We start from the raw sequence: 22,614 nt of genomic DNA, 5'->3' as shown, positions 1-22,614 counted from the left end.
AGCAGCCTGTTCCTAATCAGGAAAGCACAGGATAATCATTTAACTCTGTGGTTACTCAGTCAGCTCCAAGCTGCCTCAACAGAAAAGAAAAACATCCTGGATAAGACAGTTGCTTACATTCTCTACTCTTGACCTTTTGATGATCTTTCAAGTTTTTATTAAAATTCTTTAATTACAGTAGTATTTGGTTCTAAAATGTTTTAGAAGACTCTTTTCCCTTTATTCCCAAAGAATAACAAAATCTCCCTCCCCCATGGCATGTAGGAACCCTCAGACTCCTGTTGATTACCCAGGAGGGCACCTGAACCTATCACAGACCCAAACACTCTCACCACCACTCAGGCTGTGAGTAGTCCCCAAACCGGGAGGGTGAGAGCGAGTTGGGGACATGCAATGGCAACTCGTGTGGAGCACCCACAGACCTACAGGCGACAGTGGTACTGCGGGCTACACGAGGCAGTGCCAGCTATTCTCCCTTAGAGGAGGGGGAGCAAGGACCGAGCTAGAGCAGAGCTCCAGAAGCGCCCTATATTTCAAGGCCTGAAGGCCCCTCTGTCCAGTCCTTGCTTCCCTTAGTCCCTGCAACCCAGGAGCAAGTCACAAAGTAAGAGGTTATTTAGTGCAATGGTTAACTGTTGAGTTTTAGTCAGATGGAGCCAAAGTCTAACCTGCGAGCTAACTAGTCCCAGGTAGATCCTTAGGCAAACTACTCAATCTTCCAGAAATTCCTGGTAGGCCCTCAGGCAGGGTACTCAACCTTCCTGAAACTCAGTAACAGGGATAATAATATCAACACCTCACAGCCTTGCTCTAAGGGTCAATGAGATGTATATGAAAAGTATTCATTTACTGAGGTACCTGTCACATTAAAAATGCTCCAAAGACTGTGGTTATTATTATTTTTAATTATGTGCTAAGCACAGCCTCAAGGTCCCTAATTATATAATTTAAAGCGACAGCTGCATCTCTGAGTCTCCCTGGATTCTGCATTCAGAGTGAGTGCACTCAAAACAATGACTATAGATGGAGTAAATGTAGTAGGATATTTTTCCAAAGACAAACATTTCTGGCACCACGGAAATTTAAAATATTCTGTTTAATAGATTCACTACTATTTACAGGAAACAATATAGTATATGTTCTTAGTTGAAATGTTTATTGGCTACAGATTTACATTAAAGAAACATTTGATTCTCTTTTTCATAAGTGCCTTTCCCATTCATGGAGGAGAGATGTCAGAAGAAGGTCCATGGATTCCAAAAGCTGTGAATTCCAAAACAGAATTCATGGGCATGCCTATACCACTATTAAAAGAAAAACCTACGCATGGCCATTCAACACATAAAAATATAGAAACCACATAATAATTCTTAAAAAATGTTCACTAATGCCCACTAAAATGAACAAACAGCAAAATACAGCACAATAATGTAAAACAAATATAATTCCACACTCCTACAAACAAAACAAAAGCATCTTTCAGGTTCTGTTGTTATTTTTACAAAAACAATGTATATACATGTCTGTGTGTGTATTCTTATAGAAAGTTTCATAAATACAAAAAAAGCACACAATAAATCACCCGCCGGGCCATCAGCACGAATGGCACGCCTTTGACAAGGGCAGGAAAAAACTCACTGAACCAGAGGATGATCGGGAAGGTCTTTCCGGCCTCAGGACCTGCTAATGCCAGTTCACCAAGCACATCAGCACCCACAGGCCACACCTCTTTTTAGGCTCTCAAGTATCTCCACTGTTGCCTGACACCTGGCACCACGTTTTTCGTCAGGCCAATAGTGATCAATAAACAAGAACTACAAGTAAGGCTACGACTCTAACCTAAAACTTTCTGTTCCCCAAATATTAGAGCTAGATGGAATCTTAGAAATTCATTCAGTCCTATCCACTGTGTCTGTCCCCATTTGTCCAGGAGGAAACAGGCATGGAAGGTGAGTAGCCCTGAACCCTATGCTCCAGCGGCCAGTCCAAAGCTCTGTCCAAGTGAACCCAGGTGAAGGAATCTCCCCGAGTGATGGCGCCACAGTTAGGGTCAGGCTGCCGGAGAACCTGAGGGTGGATATGGCAGACCTGCACAACCAGATGCAGCTAGTCTAGTTGCATCTGGTTGCAGACAAGTCTCAGACAGACCATGGAGCCACATGTGCTGGGGCAACCAATGACAGGAGCAACGCGCGAGCCCCGCGTTCCAGGGAGACCCGAGCCTGGCCGAGTCCCAAGAGCCCTTTTGGACAGACTGCACTGCTGGGGCAGCCGGGAAGACGGAAGTGTCCAGAAGAGGCCCCTGAGAGTATAAGAATTAAAGAAAATTCTTGAGTCAACCCTATTCCTTCTCCAATGAGTAGGCATGTGTCCACCGGGTCACGCTACCCATGACCAATCATCTCCCTTTAAGCTCTAATCAACTTGGCAAACCCTCAGAATCTCGTCACCACCACTTCAAGGCTGTCTCTTCACATCTGAAGCTTTTGTCTTTGACTAAACAAATCTCTACTGACTTTTAGCACTGGAATATTAAAGGTCATGGTTCAATTCTTTCTGATCAATCCAGGTCACTTAAGTCTTTAGAAAAAAATCCCTTTGGCCTCACGTGGACAGAGTTTGGTGCGGACGTTGCTTGTCTGAGCAGACCTTGTTCTCCAATATCATTGGTGAAAGCTAAGATCATTTCTTGTTCTCTTCTTCCCACCTTACAACGGTGGTACTGGCTCAATGCGAAGTCAGACTTCTGTATGCCAGGTCTCAAGATGCTTGCCTGCGGATGAGCTCTTTCAACTGCACCAGTCTGTCACTTTTTAGTGCTTCTCGGATAGAATGGAAAAATCCAAAGTAGTGTTCAAAGTTGTGTATCATAAGCAGGACCCCGGCCAACAGTTCACTGGTCACCAGCAGATGGTGGATGTACGCACGAGTGTGATTCTTACAGCAGTAACAGGAGCACCCTTTCACCAACGGGTCAAAGTCCTCCTGGTACCTGAGAAAGGAAGTTGGAATGACATCCCAGAAAGTGAGAAATACAAGAACTCCACAGCCAGGCTATCTGTTCTGCTGCTGCATAAGCAATATAGTTAATAACACCACTGGCAGTGTACTGCCGGGCACCTGCGTAACATGGCAACGTGGTCCAGGTTAACAGAGCACAATGAGCCAGGACACTCAGCAGTCTTCCTCTACTAGGGCGTCACCTCCTAGCCTGAGGCTTACAAAGGAGCCACAAAGGGAGTCCTGTGGTCACTCCCTCAGGCCGAGCACTATCGGTCACACTGTAAAGGTACATAATGTTAGGAAATGCTGTCTGACCAATACACATTTCTCCTCTTTGCCCCCAGAACCACGCCAGAAGACATGGTCTGACCTTTTAACTGCGCACCTTTTGCACTTTACAAAGCACTTTTACACACACTGTGTCATTTAGTCTTTTCAACAACTCATGGAGACAGGCATTTTTGTTGTCCTTTAACCTGGGAAGACCACTAAGGGGTAAAGTAGGCACTCAAGCTACAATGCCTGGTTTGGATTCCTGGCTCAGAACTCACTTGGGCAAGTCGCTCACCTCCCTCTGTCTTTGTTTTCTCACCTGTAATGCCTGCCTTACAGAGCTGTTCCAAGGATCAAATGAGTTAATACAGCAAATGGCTTGGACACCGCTGAGCACATACTAAGCACTGTGTACGTGCTACCTTTGATCAGCTACCAAAAACAAGTGACTTGGCCAATGTCACTGAGGCATGAGCAGCGCTAGGATCCAAACTCCAAGTCTCTGTAACTTCGAGTCTACTGCTGATAGTAAGAAAACGACAAAAACTACAACTTGCAGCTAAACCTATAACATATAGAAAATTTTAGTAGTAACCATTTATATTACTCTAACAATTCAGAAATAGAAATGAGTCTCTTTGGCTATTTTTGAAGAAGTTAAACATCATTATTTCAGACCAACAATCAAGAAGTCCCTATAGAATAGGTAAGAACTAGGGCTTTTGTATTCTTTCACAAATTTTCAGGTCTGTACTATTGCTAGACAGACAATAAGAAGTCTGAATCCCTAGAATGTCCCTTCACATGAGATAAAAATCAGCCAAGCTCTCACGTGGGTGTACCAAAGTCACAGCTAAACTGCTCACGGACTCACTGATTATTACTGCTTTCAACCAAATATGAGCAAAATTACAAGATATCCTCATTCATTCTTTATAGAGGAAAATATTTAAGGTCCACAATCTGTATATAACCAACATAACTTAAGTCCTTAAAATTAAGTAAACTTTGTTGTGTTTTATCTTGAAATCCTTATTTTGCTCTGTCTTATTAAAAGCAACTGGAAGGAATAAAAAACCCCAACCATGAATTTGGTCTAATCTTTACCAATCTTTAGGAGGGAAAGCTCTCCTAAAGTAATAGTTACCTGGCCTCAGTTCTATGATAAGACAAAGTATACGAACTCATCTGCAGGAAAAAAAGACTTTCTGGAAGTGAGTTTGAGAAGGCCTAAACAATACCCAACTGTAAGTACTTTATGAAGTCGCAAACTGAAAAGGGAATAGTTACATAAACTATTAAAACAGACTGAAATGCAAGTCAGAAATCAAAATCTAAACTTAAAAAAAAATTCCTTACTTTTTTTCTTTCAGATTAATTTCAAATGATGTCATTTCTTGGTCACAACTGGTAGTTTTAATTTTCTTTGTTTGATCCGCACATTTTATTTCTTCCTGTGTCCCATTTTGCTGTAACACTAAAGGACAAACCAACACAAAGTCTTGAATGGAGATCAGATAAAAAGTGGCCTTTGGGAGAATTTTTAGTTACCATTTCATGCCATTTATTCTCTAGTGCCATTCCTGAAAACTTAAGAAAATGACACAAGAAAATGAGCAAGATGATCACTGACCTATTATCTATCCATCTATCATACCAAAATTTGGAGGTTCAACAATGTCTAAGTTATGGTCACAAGTATATAACATGTATGCTTACTGTCAATAAATGATTTTTAAAAACCAGTTAGTGTGTATGTACGTGCGAATAAATGTGTGTATGTTGAAGTTATGTCTCCGCATAATGTACATGCAAATTAACTGGGCTTTAGAACTGCCTGTGTTCCAAAGAGATTAAAAGTAGAACATGGTTTAAATTATGTATTCTGTAGGGAGACTCCAGTCCTGCAGGGAACTCAGATAATCCAGAACTGAATGGGGACTTGAATTGTTCCCTTGAACTCTTTGCTTTTAGGAAGAACATTCCTGGGATTAAAAGAGCAACATCAATTCTTATGCAAAGAGCGAGCTGCCTTAAACAGGGGCAAGTAGTTAAGTATTTCTGGGAACAAGTAATAACAATCTCAGGGTTTGCCAAGGAGATGGGGGCAAATGGTCCCAGGGAGGCAATTTTGTCCAAGCCAAAGGAAAAAGAGAAGTGTGGCCTGAGCATTGAGCCCGGGGCTATAGTTTTGCTGCCGTGATCTGCCTGGTGATATGGGAACCCATAAAGCCCTGGCACTAGGGGGAACTGCTGCTTACATTAGGCAGCTTATTCCTTTTTAATTTTCACATTGTATTTGGCAAAGGACTATAATTTACTATACAAACATACTCAAATGTGATTAATGACAACACTTTAATAAAAATGTTCAAACTATTTCAAAACCTTAATCATAAAGAAACAGCTTTCTCCGGCCAAAAAGGAACTTGTTTGTTTCAGAGAACTCAGTAGCAGGTTCTTTTTCAGAGTTTTGCATATTCGTGGCATGCAATAACTAACAGTTACATATATCCTGGTGGAAATAATTAAGCTTATGAGTCATAAACGTTTATAAATGTTTATTTATGGTACATACATTATATTCTGGTCTGTCTAAAGGACAGTGAAATTGACTTCCTATATATAAGAATTTGACCAACTGATTTATTTTGTTTCCAGAAGTAATTCCATTTAGATCAATGCTTAAGTTGCTTTATAAATGTGTAACATCTTCTGAATGAAATTTTGATAACTTGTGGGGAACAAAATGGACCTTTAAAGGAAGTCTCTAGCCCTAATCAAATCTGAGGTTGAAGGTGGCAGAGGAAGAGTTCAAAGGACAGCAGGAAGGGAGAGGCCGTCACACCACCCAAGGCCGGAGGGAACGCTGGGCATGCAACACTCTCCTGAAAAATGGGGTAGGTGCTTTGAGGGCCCCAGCCCAAAGTCTGTACCCCAATTCCTTTACTACCACAAATTAAATGTCAGAATCTGAAACTGATCTCTCTTGACCTCTGAATAACTAAACCATAAAAGGAAAATGGCAGTGCTTCAAAGGAATATTAGCAGAGGAAAACGGCTCTCACATCTCAGTGTGCAGACAAAGACGAAAAAGCCCAAGTATCACCAGGAGCAGAGGGGATGAGACTCCCTGTATTTTAATAGCACGAGGTTTGCAAAAAGCAGACAAGAACTCTTTTGTGAAAAAACAAATTAACTTTTACCAAGCAGTTCAAAGCTTTTATTTTCTCAGATTTTCATCACTATTCACTCTGAATGGTCTTTTTCAGGTTGTTAATAGAAGGGGTTTTGTTTTTTTTTTGGCTTCTGCTCACTACAAAATCACTTCCTAATATTGATGAGCTACGTGTACAGTATTAAGTACCTGGGTTTGGTGGACCAGCATGCCAAAGTGTACAGAGAAGAAACAAAGATGGAGTTTTATAAAAGGCTGGCTTCAGAATATGCACATATTTCTGGATTGGATCACAGGCCAAAAATTGACAGGAAATAGAAGAAACTTAAGGATAGCACTGAGATTAACTTCAAAAGACCTACATGTCTCCTCCGGATTCGGCTGGTAATCAAAGCTGAAAGTCAGGGCGCATCCCCGCTCTGTCACTTGGTAAGGGAAAAAACTCTCAAATAAGTCCACTCCTCTTTCAATGCACTCGAGCACCTCATCTGGCCGGCTAAAACCAGAGATGAGCCTGTGAAAATAGGAACAGTGACATGAAAGCAATGCCCGGAATCAGAGAGTCTTTCCAAAGGGCATTAAAATAATAATGAAAACCATCAGTCATGGTTAGTATGGCAGGCAGCAAATAGTAAGATGTGGTGGGAACAACCTCCGCTTTGGAGGCAGAGATCTGGGCTAGAGTCCCAGTTCTGCTATTAATTTACTTGCCGTGTTCTGTGGGAAAATTTCGTACCCTCTCTGAGTTTTAGTTTTCTCTTTTAAAAATAAGAGTATTAATACAAACTTCAGAACTAATGAGATATTCGAAGAAGCACAGGGTGTATTTTCTGGTCCCAAAGAGAAACTCAATAAAGGTTCGTTTTCTTTCTTCTCACCCCTTCTGAACAACTTCCCTCATCTTGGACTGAACTTAATAGCCTACCTATCCACCACATACATTTTTTAAGAGTGCAGAGGTGTGTGCTTTATTTCCCCCTCAAATACTTCTATGTTTTAACTGTAATTTGCCTATAATTTTTTTAATAATTGGTTCCAGACAGACATTTTTATCTACTGGGTTCTTCATATGTTCATTTACAAAGGAACTCTTGCTTTCAGAATTTCAATTCTGCCCACAGAATCTAGGAATCTAGTTGGCTTTATTTATGCTTCCTTACATTTTCTCCATTAATTAACTGTCTGCATGGTGTCTGCAAATGAGAAGGTAATTTTAGAGGTATTGGGCAAGGCATTCTGAGAATATTAATAACACTCAGCGAGGTTTTGCCACTAAAACAAGACAGGAAGATGCACCAGATCAGGGCTGATTGGCTACTATTTTTCATGCTTGGTTTTCTACCCATAGTTCCTTTTATGAACTGGCAGAGAAAAGCTTATAGACTCTCTGACTTCTGTAAGAAGTCCAAAAAAAGGCTTATGTAATATTAAACAAACAGAACCCTTAAATACATGCTGGCTTTTCCTGACTACAGTTTCCTTCAAGTAACATAATGTTTTAGAACTCCTCTCTGACTGACGCTGGCATTTCTACACACTTACAGAAAGAAAACAATTTCAGCTTTCAAATCCAGCAACAGACATCTGTGAGCACTTAACTCGAAGTCCAGAAAATGACTAGAAATGCTAGCACTAAGTTGTTATCTGTACCAGAATGAAATAGGAGGAGAAGCAGTGAACACAGGGAACTAGGTTAAAGTTGAGGCAAATGCTGCCGTGATGAAAATATCTCATTCTGGCTAGTGTTTACACAAGTGTATACAGTCATCAAGCTCTACACAAGATTCATGTGCTTTACTGCAAGTCATACCCGGATTTTTTTAAGTGGTAAAGTAACATATATTAGATACTATCCAACAGCCCAAGCAGCACTGTGATCACACCTCTTACTATATCTGCAGGAAAAGGCCATGAATATTCACACCAAATGGGATGACTAGTCTTTAAAAAAAAAACCTGGGGTAGCCATCAGCCGCACTCAGAAACTTTAAGCTCTGAATCGTGCAAGTCACCTCTTCTCACCGGCACACAGTAAAACCCGTGATTTACAGGAAAAAACCCTGCTAGTGGTGCTGGTCCCCTCAATTTCAAAAAATGATACCACCGCCTCAAATCTAAGAACTTCTTAAAGGTCCTTATTAGCAGCGCCCGTCTTCATTCTGCTTGGCATCCCAGATTTGTCCTCAACTTGCTCTGAGTAAGGACGGAGTCCACATGGCTTTATAAATGTCCCGAGAAACCACGTTACTGTATAACGAGTAAAGAACAGTATTTCGCACAAGAATGAGGGGAAACAGTATGACACCTGCCCTCACTTAGAATGAACATCAAATAAGCTAATTCATATGGCAACTGTCTTCTGGTCTACATTCTGAAATCCAGCACAGGACAGCCTTGATGGAGACTCGCCCTATGATGGGCCACGGCAGACTCGGCCCAGAAAGAACATAATCAACACATCAAAAGACATGCCCATGTATGGACTACATAATACCCAACCCCCAGCACTACTGGTCTGCAGCAGCCCGTGAGGCTTGGCCAGCACCCTAACTCAACACTAGCCTTGGTTTGTCTTCCGGCAGCTCTGCGGTAACCGATGACAGCAAGTTCAGTCTAGTCTCCAGAGTTGTTGGATTCCCTTGAAAGCCATCCAGAAGGAAGCCGCCTACAGGCCGCTTGGCTGTCTCTCTCGCTGACCTCAGCCTCTCCTCCATCACATCTCCACCTTCGATCACGCCAATGATCGTACTTTTCTGAAGGACCTAAGGTAAAAGAGGAATGAACGTTTTTAACCATTTCCAGTACCTTGGGTGTCCAATCCACGGCCGGCAGGCCGATGTAGCCCAGGATGGCATGAATGTGGCCCAATGCAAAATTGTAAATTTACTTAAAACCATTTTTTGGCTCATCAGTTTTCATTAGTGTTTGTGTATTTAATTTGTGGCCCAAGGGTGGAGGGCTGGGGAGAAAAGGCACACAACTGTAATTGAATAACAATAAAAAATTTAAAAAAAAAAAATTTGTGGCCCAAGACAACTCTTCTTCGTCCACTGTGGCCCAGAAAGCCAAAAGGCTGGACACCCCTGGAAAGAAATGAACCTTACACATGGCCCTGGACAAGTAGCTCAGCTGTTTAGAGAGTCATCCTGATGTACCAAGGTTGCGGGTTTGATCCCTGGTCAGGGCACATACAAGAATCAACCAATGAATCATAAATAAGTGAAACTTACTTGGTTGGGATGTTTTCGTCCCTTTCTCTACCCCGCCCCCCATCCATATATACACATACATATATCCCTTTCTCTCTCTCTAAAAAAAAAATCTATAAATAAATTTTATTTTATTTTTAAAGAGAGGGTAAGGGAGAGAGAAAGGGAGAGAAACATCCATCAGTTGCTTCTTGCATGCCCCCAACCGGGACCTAGCCCAGGCATGTGTCCCCGCCGGGGATCAAACTGGTACCCTGGCAGCTCACAGGCAGGTGCTCAACCCACTCAGCCACACCAGCCAGGGCAATAAGTAAATTTTTAAAAATGAACCTTACACCGAAGCCCAGTGGAGAGGTAAGATCTCAGTGCAGCTGCTGTAGTCGAAGCATGCACAGAAATGGTGCTCCCTCTGCCCTGAGAACTCTCTGGACTCCAAAGAACACAATTTGAAAGCCACCTGAACAGGTTAAGAAAAGACTGAGGAGAAACTGAGGCAATCTACACATGCAGCAGTGCTTTAGCTTAAATTAAATGCACGCTGAGTAGGTACAAGAGAAAAATACAAAAGAGTTTCAATTTGTTTAAATGACTATCCATGCTGCTTGAGGGCACCGCCAAGTCTTTCAGAGACAACTTGAGGCACTTCAAAACTATCTGGTTGGAAAAATTGACTATCCATTTTGAAAAAAACAAAAACAAAATACTGCCACATACCATCCTCAGAAGTAAATTTAAACATGAAAATGTAGTTATTCAAGTACTAAAAGTACATACTGAATATTTTTATAATCTTGGCATAAGGAAGGCCTTCCTAAGCAACCTAAAGCTTACAGGAAAAGGCCAACATATTTGAGTACAAAAACATTAAAACTTCTCTAGTGAAATATACTATCAACAAGGGCAAAGGAGAACTTACTCTTTGGAGGATTAGGTAAATATCTACGCAATAGAAAAAGCTCCAAAAATCTTCCAAGGATACGACAACTCTACGAAAATCCAGGCAGATGTGTGAGTATGAATTCAGATAAATAAATGCGAGTGCCCTGCACACACATGGAGAGCTTACCTAAACCTCACCAGCAGGGAAGTGCGGACTGGAAACAATCACACACCCTTCGTGCCCGTCACACTGACACAAAAGCTCAAAGAAAACAGTGGAAGTTAGAGTGGTAAGTGTATTTATATACCCCCATAACTAGAAATTAAAAATTACTTCAGTCTCGTGGGAGGGCACGTCCACAACACTTGTCACAGTGCCAGCATTTTTATCTTAATATCTTAAAATTCCACTTCCACAAACTTCTCTTAGAAATATACTCACAGGGAGTTTCAAGATACTGTTGAACAAAAACAAACCAATTTCTGAACATATGATCACATTCATGTTATAAAAAACACATACTGGTATGCAAATATAATAGTTATGTACACGTGACTATAAAAATAAGCTTTGCAAGAAAATACGCGGAACAACAGTGGCTCTCTGGTAGAACACAAGGGTGGGGAGGGGGCCTGGCAGGCTCTGAAGAGGGAATTTTGCTTCTTGGTTTGAACAGAAGGGGCACAATCAGACCATCTCTCCAGAAGGAACGCTTTGGACACTGTGCAGAGAATGAATTAAGGGGGAGTATGGCTAAAGGATGGGGTAGGAGACAACTGGAATAATCCAGGTAAAGGCAAAGAGGACCTGGACTAAGGCAGTGCCCGCAGGGTGAAGAGGAGGGGTGGGATTTGAAACCTTATCAGGAGGTACAATCTATGCAACTGAAAAGCTGTCCAAGGGGAGGACAAAGACCGTCTAGGAGGACTCCTGGCTCCTGTTTTGAAAGCCCAGAGAGACGGTGAGAAGAGCAAGCAGGGAATCCTAAAATAATAATAGGACCACTCTCTTCCTGCTGCACCCAGGCGCAGCTCCAAGCACCTTGGGATGAAACCCATTTGCCATTCCCGGCCTAGGGAATCCATGAAGAAGAAAAGAAAGCCAACAACAGAACCTGGGGAAGCTTCAATATTTAAGGGCATTTAGAATAAGGGGATTCAGTGAGCCAGAGGGGAGGAATCACAGGAAAGGGAAAAGACGTGTGCAGACAGACACACAAAGCAGACAGTTACAGTCTCGCCCCTTTACGTGACGGGCACAGCCTTTTCTGGGAAACTCCTTTTCATGAGGGTAAAAAGTATGATCATATATAGTTTACTGTCCCAAACTGAACACACTAAAGAGTCAAAGGCGCACTATTAATAATCACATCAAGACAAAAGCACAAGCGTTAGGGGTACAGAGAGGAACCCCAGCATTTGACCAACACACAGAAATAGTGTGAAATGGTGAGGCTGACTGTAACATAGAAGAGGAACTTGAGGCTCATCTGGCCTTTCTAGCAATCACATCTGTCAAACGTTACTTCCGCTACAAGGATGATCACTGGCTCAGAACGGCCAGTGAGCAACACTGAAAATTCAGACCCACGGCACTGTCCCCAGGCTGAACTCCTACTGCAGATACTGAGAGGTCTATTCAGAATGACGACTAAGTTTCCTCCATTTCACACACATTAACTTCATTAGTCAAATTATATTTTTATTGGTAAACTCATGTAACAATGTTCCTCACACTGAATGCACTTGCCATAGCGGGACCTGGCCACTGCTCAGGGCGACTCCACCCACAAGTCATCGCGGACACCGGTTCCCCCCTCTGATCACTGCCTTCTGTTCTCCTCCGCCTCTGCTTTCTCCTAGTGAATGCATCCTTTTCCAGCTTCATTGACCCTGCTATCAGGAGCCCTTATTTATTGCTGCTTCTTCCCCACCCCATCAGAACCACTCACCATCAGCAATCATTTACTGAGGGCTTACTATATGTCAGGAATTTTGCTACACGATGAAGATACAAAAATGATACACAGAAATTGAGCTTCAGGAGGTCAAGTTTAATAACAACAAACATATAAATCACTGCAGTAGAATATGATTAGGGCTATAATATAGCTACATACAAATGAAAGGGGTGTCAAAGGATGAAAAGTATTTCCTGGAAGGGTCAGGTCAATTTCCTAGAATGAACAATGGAATTAAGTGAGCCAATCAGGAAGCAAGAGGGGAAATATGGCTGAGGATTAAAAAAAGAAACAACCCAGAAAGAAATCTGTGTACACGCACAGCGGCATGAAATAGGATAACACCTCAGGGAACTGCAGGTAACTCAGAAGGAGCAGAGTGCCAGCCACAGGAGAAAGTAGGTCACACTGGGCTGGAGGAAGAGGCGGAGGCCGGGTCTCTGCTGGCCGTCCATGCCCTCTAAGAGTACAAGTGGGGAACCACTAAATTCTTTTAAGAAAGTGGGCAACAAGTTCATATTTGTGCTTTACAGAGAGCAGGGCTGAAGCTAGATTGGGTGGAAAGGAGAACAGAGGCAGAAAGAACAATTAAAAGGTATTTGTCCACATAAGAGATGCTGAGGCTATGATGCCTTAAGGTGATGAAAGGGGGGATGAGGGGGAAGATTCTAGATACACTTAGGGAGATGGAATCAAAAAGGAGTGAATATTGGAGATTAAATCGGATATTGAAAGAAGTCTTGAAAGACTCAAAATTCTGGGCTGAGGAACTTGGTGGCTGACAAAAACTGAGACAAAGTATGGAGGGAGCGCAAAAGGAAAAAGAGGATTGAAGAGATGAGGTTCAGAGTTTAAGGTGCATGTGAGGGGTATTTTAGTGACAGAACCGAGTGAAAGCCCCGTACTTATGTAATTCTGAAGCTAAGCGGAGTAATCTTCACTGTACCTACAATTTTAGAACCATTCAGCAATAAAAAGTAGGGGCACCTGCCTAGTGAGAACATATACAGTGGGATGTAAAGAGAGCCTTAGACAGAATCCTGGAGAGCAATAATACTTAATGGTTCAGGAAAAAAGACAGGAGAGCATAATAGAGACCGAGAAGTGAAGAGCAGAGAAGTAGGAGGAAGAGAAAAAGCAGTATCATGGAATGTCAATCAGCGAGAGTTTCAAAGAAAAAGGAGTAGTGAGATATACAGCTTTACCTCCGACTCCTCCCGCAGCCGCAGACAATGATCCAGGAATAGAAGCGATCGGTCAACAGACTTCCTGGCTCTTTTTATGGAAGTTGCTTCTGCACAAGATGCTTCTCCATCTGAGAGGCACTGGAACCAGTCAGGCTGGAGGGCCTGCTGAATGGCCATGAACCTGGAAGCAGTCATTTCCACTCGTCCTCCAACACCCCACACAGACACAGACTGCCAGGGAACAAGATGATGGGGAGTTAGCAAGAGTAAAATGCAAATAAAAAGAAAATAATAAAATGCTAAAGCAATTCTGAATTTAATTCTTTATAACTAGAGAGATGATAGCAATCCAATATCCTAAACATGGTGATTAAAAGGTTTCCTATACTATATTCCAAATTCTCTAAGAACCTTATAGCTCATGGAGGAGAACCCTTCAGTAGCCATAGGCGCCAGCTTCTGAGCTTGTCCCCAAGAATTCATTACACTTCCCTAGAAGCCCAGCCGTCCAGTCTCCCCTCCCCCACAGCCCACTCCACCCATGTTGTTCTTGAATATACTGCAGACTTTGATTTTTCTGTCTTCGATCACACTGTTCCTTTTGACTGAAATGCCCTTCCCCTACTTCTTCGCCTGGTGAAGTACTGTGCACCCTTCAAGACATGAGTTCAAATGTCTCCTAGTCTAACCTGTTCCCCAAACTTTCCCTGGTGTAATCAATTGCTCACCCTTTTAAGTTCTTTCAGAAATTTGTGCTTATTTCCTTTATAGAAATGAAAGCCCTTGGGACACCATTGTATATTGTCTGACTAGAGTATCCCAATTCATGTTAGCACCCCAAAAGCAGAGCCTTACACATTGTTACAAGTATTTACCAAGTTGACTTAGATGCACAGTTGTGTGCTGAAACATAAATCCCACGGCCCACGAGAATCTCTGCATGGTCCTTTGGTTACTCTTTCTCCTACAGCACCTCTCTTCTTAGAAGAGATTGACAAGGACGTAGATGGGGAGGCGACATACAGTCTTTATTTTGGCATAAGAACACAATTTAAATGAGTCCTCTCTCCCTTATCAATGGGGTAGGGTAACTGATGCCAAAATATTTCCTTTTGAATACATATTACGAAATAAAAGTTTAAAGCAGGAGGATAATTTAAAATAATAATCTTAGGTAAGATTAAGAGATGCTGTTGACATCAATGAAGTGGGCGCAGGAAACGGAGCTGCATTTGCAGAGCAGCAGTACGTAGGGGGCGGGCAAAGGAGGTTTACGGTGGTTCCTATGGAAACATATATAATACAAGAGTAAGTGACAGTACAAGAGTAAACTGTGTTTCACATACAACTATAAACCTCCTTTTGCCCACCCCTGTACTGAAGCCTTGCCAGAAGGCTATCGCCAAGGACAAGGAAATGGGGCTATGTCTCAGGTGAAAACTTTTAATGAAGTCCTTTTGATACTGGTCTTCACTAGCTAAAAAACTCTGGCTGTGGACCCAGCTTTTTCAAATTCTGTTCTAAAAACAAGCAGTATTACACTGACGTTCTACTATATATAGTTGTACATGTGATAACACCCATCAGCAACTTTCCCTACTCTTCCTGAGGTTGTTAAAACTGCAAATAAAGCATGGCATCAAAAGACTACAGTTTTCTACTATCATAGCAATTTCTTTTTTTGGAATGCACTTAATCCTTTTCCAACCCCAAATTTTGCAACAATGAAAAAGCTGAAAATACATTCCTTGCCTTCACCCCATCCTCAGGCAGATCGCCTTTAACTCCTATAAACCACCCACCCCACTACGTCCATAGAAATGAAGAGAAGGAAAAAGGGGTCAGGACTGGGCCAATATCCCAGGAAGAAGGACCCTGGTATTTGAAGGATACAATAAGCTGCCTTCCTGGGAGAAAGCTGCAGCCTTGGAAGACCTGAGAACACACCTTGTTTGTTACATAACCGGCTGGGCAGGGGCTGACTGGATCGTGCAGGGAGCAGTACAAGAGAGAGTCTGGCATGCCTGTGTAAACACAGAAAAGAACCCCTGAGAGCACGTATGTCAACAGTCACACTGCGCTGTAACAGGGAGCAGCCTCACAGTGTGTACTGCTAGACAAAGCAATGCTCAGCACAGTGAATTGCTCATACCTGATCTTAGAACCATAGGAGGCCTATCGATGTGAATGACCAGATTACTTTGAAACTTATTAATTTAAAAGAACAATTAACTGCAAAGGCTCATTTCTAATGACACAGAAAGTTGCTACAAGGGGAAGGTATATCTTAAAATATGAGATACCTGAAAGTGTTTAATGACATGTTGACCTGACTCAATTTGCTTTGAAGAAGAACTGAGCATCAAGTATGTTCATTCTAGGTACTATGCGAGGAACTAGCTCCTAGAAAGATGAAATGATATAATCAAAGGTACTCATGAATAAAGCCATCCCACATCAAGTGTCCCTAGTGGCAGAATTAAAGGGAAGCTATAGGAGAGGACATTTCAGTGACTCAAGGTAACAGTTTCCTTGGTTCTTTAGACAAGAAGATAGTTGTTTTTAAAAAAATCCAAAAAAATGTTTAGCAAACCATATGTACATAAATTTCATATGCTACCCTGCATTTTCATAAGAAAAAATTAGAATTCCACTGAAAAAAGACCAAAAAAAATAAATAAATAAAATTTTTTAAAAAATCTCTGCAGTTCCCCACCTTATTTTCCACAATTTCAATTACTACAATTATCGGTGGAAAGCTTATATTAGCTATTTTCACTTAATTATATGCTTGCATACTTTAAAGCTGGCTATTAAAATTGGTCTCACATCAAGAAAAACGATATTACATAAATTCCTCTACTGAAATAGAGTCTTGTGACAACCAAGTCATCATTGCAGTCTCTTCTCCGAAGCGGACTGAACGACCAATGGCGACAGGGTTTTCACTTAAGTGAGTCTCAGATACTGGAAAAAGCTTCAGGAGAAGGTGGTCTACAGAAGAATCTGTTCGCTAGCTGTCACTGCTAAGCTTTTCCTATAAATAAATGGCACACACATCTGCATTGAAAGTCCTATTTCTGGAACAAAAGATAACACTAACATATCAGAATATAGCAGTATGTAAATTCTTTGTCCTCTGCCTGTTTTAGGCTCCAACATGACAAGACTATTTTGGACCTTAGGGATGTCCCACGCAGGGTCTCACCTCTGGGTCTTTGCTCTATGCTTGGCATATCTGCCCACACCTGCCTACTACCACCACCCCCTGACCTGGCTAACTCCCACTCTTCCCTGCGCCAGGTAAGGTGCCCCTTCATCTTCTCTCAAGAATTCTTTCTTCATTCTGACCTTCTTCCACACGGACCCTACAGCAGGTTATGTTTCTCTCTCTGGTTCTCAGGATACATGTACGTATCCCTGACCCTGCAAACATAGTCCCCACACTCTATTAGAATTACCTATTTATCTTTATCCCAACTGGGCTCTGGGTTCCACAAGGGCAACAACTGCTTCCTATTCATCTTTGAATTCCCAATGCCTGGTTCTTAGATGCTCAGTAAGTGCTGACTAAATTAATGAGTAAATAAAATGTATGAAGGAAAGATAACAGAACAAACAAACAGCACCTCCAAATTCCAAATTAATATATCACAAGGCGCACACGAGTACTAAATTAATTTTACCTATAAACTTCCCAACTCCTTCCTTATATTCTGTCAAGACTTCATGATGTTCCACCCTGTAAGTAAAACAGAAAAATAGGTAACATAACAATGGATCACCCTGCAGATGCACCATACAACTGAAGCCGCTGCTCACCCAAACAAGCTACACGACAGTCAGTGCAGCCCTGAACAACAAATACACCACTGCTCCAAAGTTCCAGCTCTCCAGGCCAAGTTCATTAGCCAGAGGAAAGGTTTTCAATTTGCAAGTGGTTCTGTGAGAAGAGAAACTGGCAGAGTTCAACTGCTCCAGAATATCTGGATTTTCTTCCTCCCCTTGCCACTTCGAAAGCAGTTTATTATTAACACAATACTGAAGAGGCATTTCATCACACAGCAGACTGTGCAATTGAAGATAACACCCACATGCACATTACACAAAATGATCTAACTCCATTAGTTCCGTTTCCACAAGCAGTACCTGCAGGTACATGTGCAGAGACTGGAGAAATCTTTGAGGCTAGTGCGTGAAGGCAGCCTCTAGGCTCCAAGTTGAGCTCTGTCACCCCTGGGAGCAGAGGCAATGAAGGCAGAATGGGACCTTGGACTCACAGGAGAAGTGAAGCAGCTTTAACATGTAGGCCCGGCCAATGGCTTCCAGATTAGGGCCAGATGATGTATTATATTTGATATATTTCTTCTGATATCATTCTTAAAATCTGCAAGTTTTATACATATCAGCAAAAAAAGTCTTTTGCTTCACTGTACCTTGTTAAGGTAACTAAGCTGATGCCAAAGTTGAAACTTGGATGGTTGGGCCCAATACTTACAGCGATGACAGTGGAAGCTGAGCCATGGCGGGAACCCCGTGGATATTATGCAGTGTGTGATGGGTCAGGTGTGGGGCAGAGCCAGTCTTGGTGTACAGAAGGCAGCCTGGGATGTCCATGGTGCAGTCCCCTGCTTTGCCTAGATTTTTTATTTTTCCTAGGCGACACCCATTAGCTACCTTGGTAAGACTCAGCTTCATCTTGAGGGATTTTCAGGTCCTGATAAGAAAAGAGCATTAAATTCAGAAGTTTTATGACATCTAAAGGCTAACCATTTTGAAAAAACAGCAACCTACATAAAACCAGATGATAGCTTATTTATTACTACTTCCAGTCTAGGATGTTTTTAGTTATCAGGAATAGGAGAATGGGAAAAGAAGAGAATAAGGCACCTCCCCCAAGTCCCAGAGCAATATGACCCCCATCACATCTGAATTCAGTCATGGAGCTTTTGTCCGACCTGACGAGATCCACACAAACAGAAGGGCGGCAGTGAAGGCTAACCACAGAAAGAGTGCCATAAAGCCAAGGCTCGCTCTCGGCCCTGCAAATGTGTAAAGAAAAGTCATACTGCTTAGGAAATACTGATGATTAATTCGACCCAGTTTTGTTTCTCTAACTTAAGAGGATACTAGGCAACATAGCAACTTCATCTAATATGTAGTTAAAAAAAAGAAAATGGGTCCCCAAACTGCATTCTGGTGTTTATTAAAATATATGAAAGAATATACATCAAAAGATAAAACATACAGATTCTATCTGAGAGGTGAGATTATTTTCCAATTTGTTCTTACCTGGTGTCCAAATAGAGGTGAGAAACTGTGTTGAGTATGCATGTAATTCATAAGCATTACTTTTATAAATGGTAAGGAAAAATATTTGATAAAAGAATAATTAAGATATACTTTATAATTTCTATAGATACAGAGAAAAAAATCAGAAAACATGTATTACTTTGTTGGATGCTGCTAATTAATTATTATTTAGTGAAGCAAATCCTAAACTCCACTCCTTAAAATACACTACAAAATTGGTAACCGGGCACAGCAGATAATGCACAAAATGTCACTGGACACAATGGCGCTTTACAAATCCCGGTACACCTACAGCGGGTACCACGCCCTCTTGCCAGTGCATCCCCACCAGTGCAGGTCGGCCCAGTTTTATTAGTGGTAAGTTATTACAGCTATCTGGAGGCTCCAACCTTAGACCCTGCCCATTTAAGCATTATACCGTAACATACTCTGAAGGTCAACTGTTGTTTAAGGCATTCCCAAACAAATAGGCATTATATATCATTAGTTAAAAAATATTCAGGAATGTTACTACTACTTTTTTGAGAGTCATAAATCCTTACATTGAAATAAAATAGCCAATACAGTCTTTAGAATGTTAGAAATAATAACTACCTTCTGTATGGTTCAATAAGAAATTTCATGCTAAAAATGAATTATTAAAAAAAAATGTGTTTAAGGAAAGCCTGGTCAACTTCCTATGACTCTAACTTCATTATTTCAAATTATCACAAAGATAGACATAAAAATAACTATCAGTGAAACCCATAGAATTGGAGATTGAGGGAAGAATTATGCTTTAACAAAGAGTAACATAAAAGCTATTTTTAAAAAGCCATTGTTACACATTAAAACTGTTTAAAAAAATGTATACCGAACAAATCATACAAATATAAATTATTTTTTAAATATTTTATTTATTTCTTTTAAGGAAGGGAGAGAGAAAGAGAGGGGGAGAAACACTGACGTGAAAGAGAAACATCGATCGGTTGCCTCTAGTCAGCATCCCAACCAGGGACCAAACCAGCAACACAGGCATTTGCCCTGACTGGGAATTGAACCGGTGACCTTTCACTTTGTGGGACAACACCCAATAGAGCCACACCAGTCAGGGCAAAGATAAATTATTTTTGTATAATTTACATAAATTATAATAAGAACATACTCTAGAAAACTTAAGTCATTAGTTTACACAACCATGTTCCTTATTGATTTATTGGGTAATACACATAACCTTCTGATTTCAAGTGATAAAAATAGATTTTAAACTAACAGAACTCTGAAGCCATTTGTAGCAAAGTTAAAAACTGCATTTTGCAATCTAAGTAAGTTCTGGGGAATTGAATGGGGGGGAGCAAAAAGATGAGAAATGCACTTTAAAGTTAATGAATCAATGACTGTTATTGTGACTGAATACTAGAATCAGCCAAATACAGAACAGGTTTTGAAACATAAGTTAAGAACTAATGGAAGGTTCTATAGTCTAGAATTTTTCAGAAAAGGCTAGAGACAAGAATTTGCTGGTTCCTTTCCTTACTCCAAAAATTCTGTCTTATCTGCCATATTTAAGTCTTGTAAGGAGTTTAAATGATGTATGCTCATAAGTTGTATTTTTAAAATTAAATTCATACACACTCTACAAAGTTTGTATATGCACAGAAAAAAGTCAGAAGGACTTCCTAACAATGCAGTGCTCCGAGCTAACTCAGAAAGACAGAAATAACAGACTCTTAAAATTCTAGAATACAGTAACTAAAGATAAGACTTCTTGAAATAGAGTATTTTAAATTCCTCACATTATTTGGGAGGAGAAAGACAATGAATGGTGTCAAACTTTGTGTGTTTTAATTTTTTTTTTAGGTAACCACTAAAAGACTAATGACAGAATGCCTAATTTCCAAACTCACTGTGGAGGGGCCGGAGAGGATAAAGAAAAATGGGTTAATACAATAGAGGGCAAGAAAGAGGAAAAGAGGCCAAAAACAGAAAATGCAAAATAAGATTGTAGAAGTAAGTCTGTATATGCTAGTAATCATAATAAAATTGAGCAAGTTAATTTCACCTATTTGAAGACAATGACAATAGTAGCAAATAGCATTTACTGGACATTTACTATGTATCAAGTACTCTTCTTTACATGGGAACTCCATTAATATGTATCATCATATGTACCTAGATGCTATGACTATGCTATTACTAAGATGCTAAGACAGATGCTATTACTCCATGCATTTTACAGATGAGAAAACTGAGACTAACGAAGTCACCATATGGAAAGAGGCACAGCCAGGACTTAAATTATATGTCTGGCTTTAGAGGCTGTACTCTTATAGGCTGGTAAATTGTTAGAAGTCCCGAATCTTGTCCATAAGCATATGCAATATTTACTTATTAACTCTAACATTAAGATATAATTTGAGTCATATATTCCATTTTGCTATAGTGTTGTTCTTTTCCCTTATTTCCCTTATCAGTCTCCATCCATCTTCCCAGCCTCTACAAACTTTCTCTTCTCATACATTTAAAACATTTGTATATGGGAATGGGTGGGGGTTTTCTTTTTTTTTAAAAAGAAACATATTGTAAGCACTTCTCTGTAATTTGCTTTTCTCCCCAGCAATACACACAGAAGATAACTGATAGCTGAAAGACAGCTGATGGTTATCTTTCCTGAAGAAGAGACACAGAGCTAACTTACTCCTTTAAAATAACTACTTCACGACATTGCATGATTTGGCTGTAATACAATTTAATCAACCATCAGCCTTCCGATGGGTAATGAAGACAAAGAACAGGTCCTAAGATCGCTGCAGAAAGTGTGAGGGCACGGCTTCCCTGATCTCATTTTCACCAATCTCACGTCTACTTTAGTTTATGCTTCCTGGCAGAGTTCTATACATACCATACTCCAATGAATTTGATAATATCTCCCTCATTTTGCCAATGGGTCCAAAAGTAATTAAACAAGTGGTCCGATGTTATATAGCCACAAAGTAGCTGGATCCTAACCTCCCGCTCTAAATATCTACCCTGCCTTATGTACCCCAGTGTTCCATAAAGGTCTGCCCACGGAAACATCTATGCTCGGTCAATAAGGATGGATTTTCCGTCACCGCATAAGCCATCTTCCAAGGCCCCAGAGCTTGTGAGGCGCTTAGCTCAGGGATATGCGTTCGTCCCAAGCCTCTCGATTATCCAGGGCAGTACCGCGAAAAAAACTTCCGGCTAACAACTTGATCCTTAAGCATATGCCAGTCGAAAGCAGACCCGTTTCACTCACACGATCTGAGAGAATCTGGACTTACGGTAGCCACCAAGAGACCCAGAAGAGACTTGGTGGGCGTACAATCACAGCTAGTACAACACAACCAGGAAACATCTGGGAGCGACGAGACTCATCCAACCGTAGTAGCCCCACACCATCCGGGGGAGGGACCACTTACCTACAAACCTCCCAACTTTTTTAGTCTTCGGACCCCTCAAATTCCCCACAGTTCGCTCCCACGTGTCCCATCGGAAGAATTCTGGGCCTCCTAAACCACCGCCTCCGATGCAGAGCCAATCAGCAAGCTTTGCGTCATCACCGAGCGCCAGTAAAAGGCTAAGGAAATCTCAAAGCGAACTTTGGTGAA

The 22,614-nt window shown here is 41.2% G+C and overlaps 1 protein-coding gene across 1 annotated transcript; it reads right to left on the bottom strand.

The window, feature by feature from the left end:
• Positions 1-1,077: 1,077 nt before the first annotated feature.
• On the bottom strand, positions 1,078-22,562 carry QTRT2 (queuine tRNA-ribosyltransferase accessory subunit 2). Its single transcript, XM_053918370.2, has 9 exons — positions 22,426-22,562; positions 18,189-18,407; positions 17,377-17,432; positions 15,638-15,714; positions 13,709-13,921; positions 9,017-9,216; positions 6,817-6,968; positions 4,636-4,753; positions 1,078-2,992 (listed from the first exon to the last, which is right to left on the bottom strand). Exons 2-9 carry the CDS (start codon positions 18,386-18,388, stop codon positions 2,761-2,763), a joined length of 1,248 nt encoding a protein of 415 aa, XP_053774345.1. The 5' UTR covers positions 18,389-18,407; positions 22,426-22,562; the 3' UTR covers positions 1,078-2,760.
• Between the last annotated feature and the right edge of the window lie 52 nt (positions 22,563-22,614).

Source organism: Desmodus rotundus, chromosome 2 (assembly GCF_022682495.2).
Source record: "Desmodus rotundus isolate HL8 chromosome 2, HLdesRot8A.1, whole genome shotgun sequence".
Taxonomy (NCBI): domain Eukaryota; kingdom Metazoa; phylum Chordata; class Mammalia; order Chiroptera; family Phyllostomidae; genus Desmodus; species Desmodus rotundus.
This window is presented reverse-complemented; position numbering and strand designations above follow the sequence as displayed.

Excerpts from the sequence above, each read along its gene's own strand:
- QTRT2 (XM_053918370.2), bottom strand. The coding sequence starts at position 18,388 with ATGAAGCTGAGTCTTACCAAGGTAGCTAATGGGTGTCGCCTAGGAAAA. Across the intron at positions 15,715-17,376 it reads AGGAGTTGGGAAGTTTATAG|GCATGCCAGACTCTCTCTTG; the intron begins GTAAAATTAATT and ends GTGTTTACACAG. Across the intron at positions 4,754-6,816 it reads GCCGAATCCGGAGGAGACAT|TGTTACAGCAAAATGGGACA; the intron begins GTAGGTCTTTTG and ends TTTGTCCTTTAG.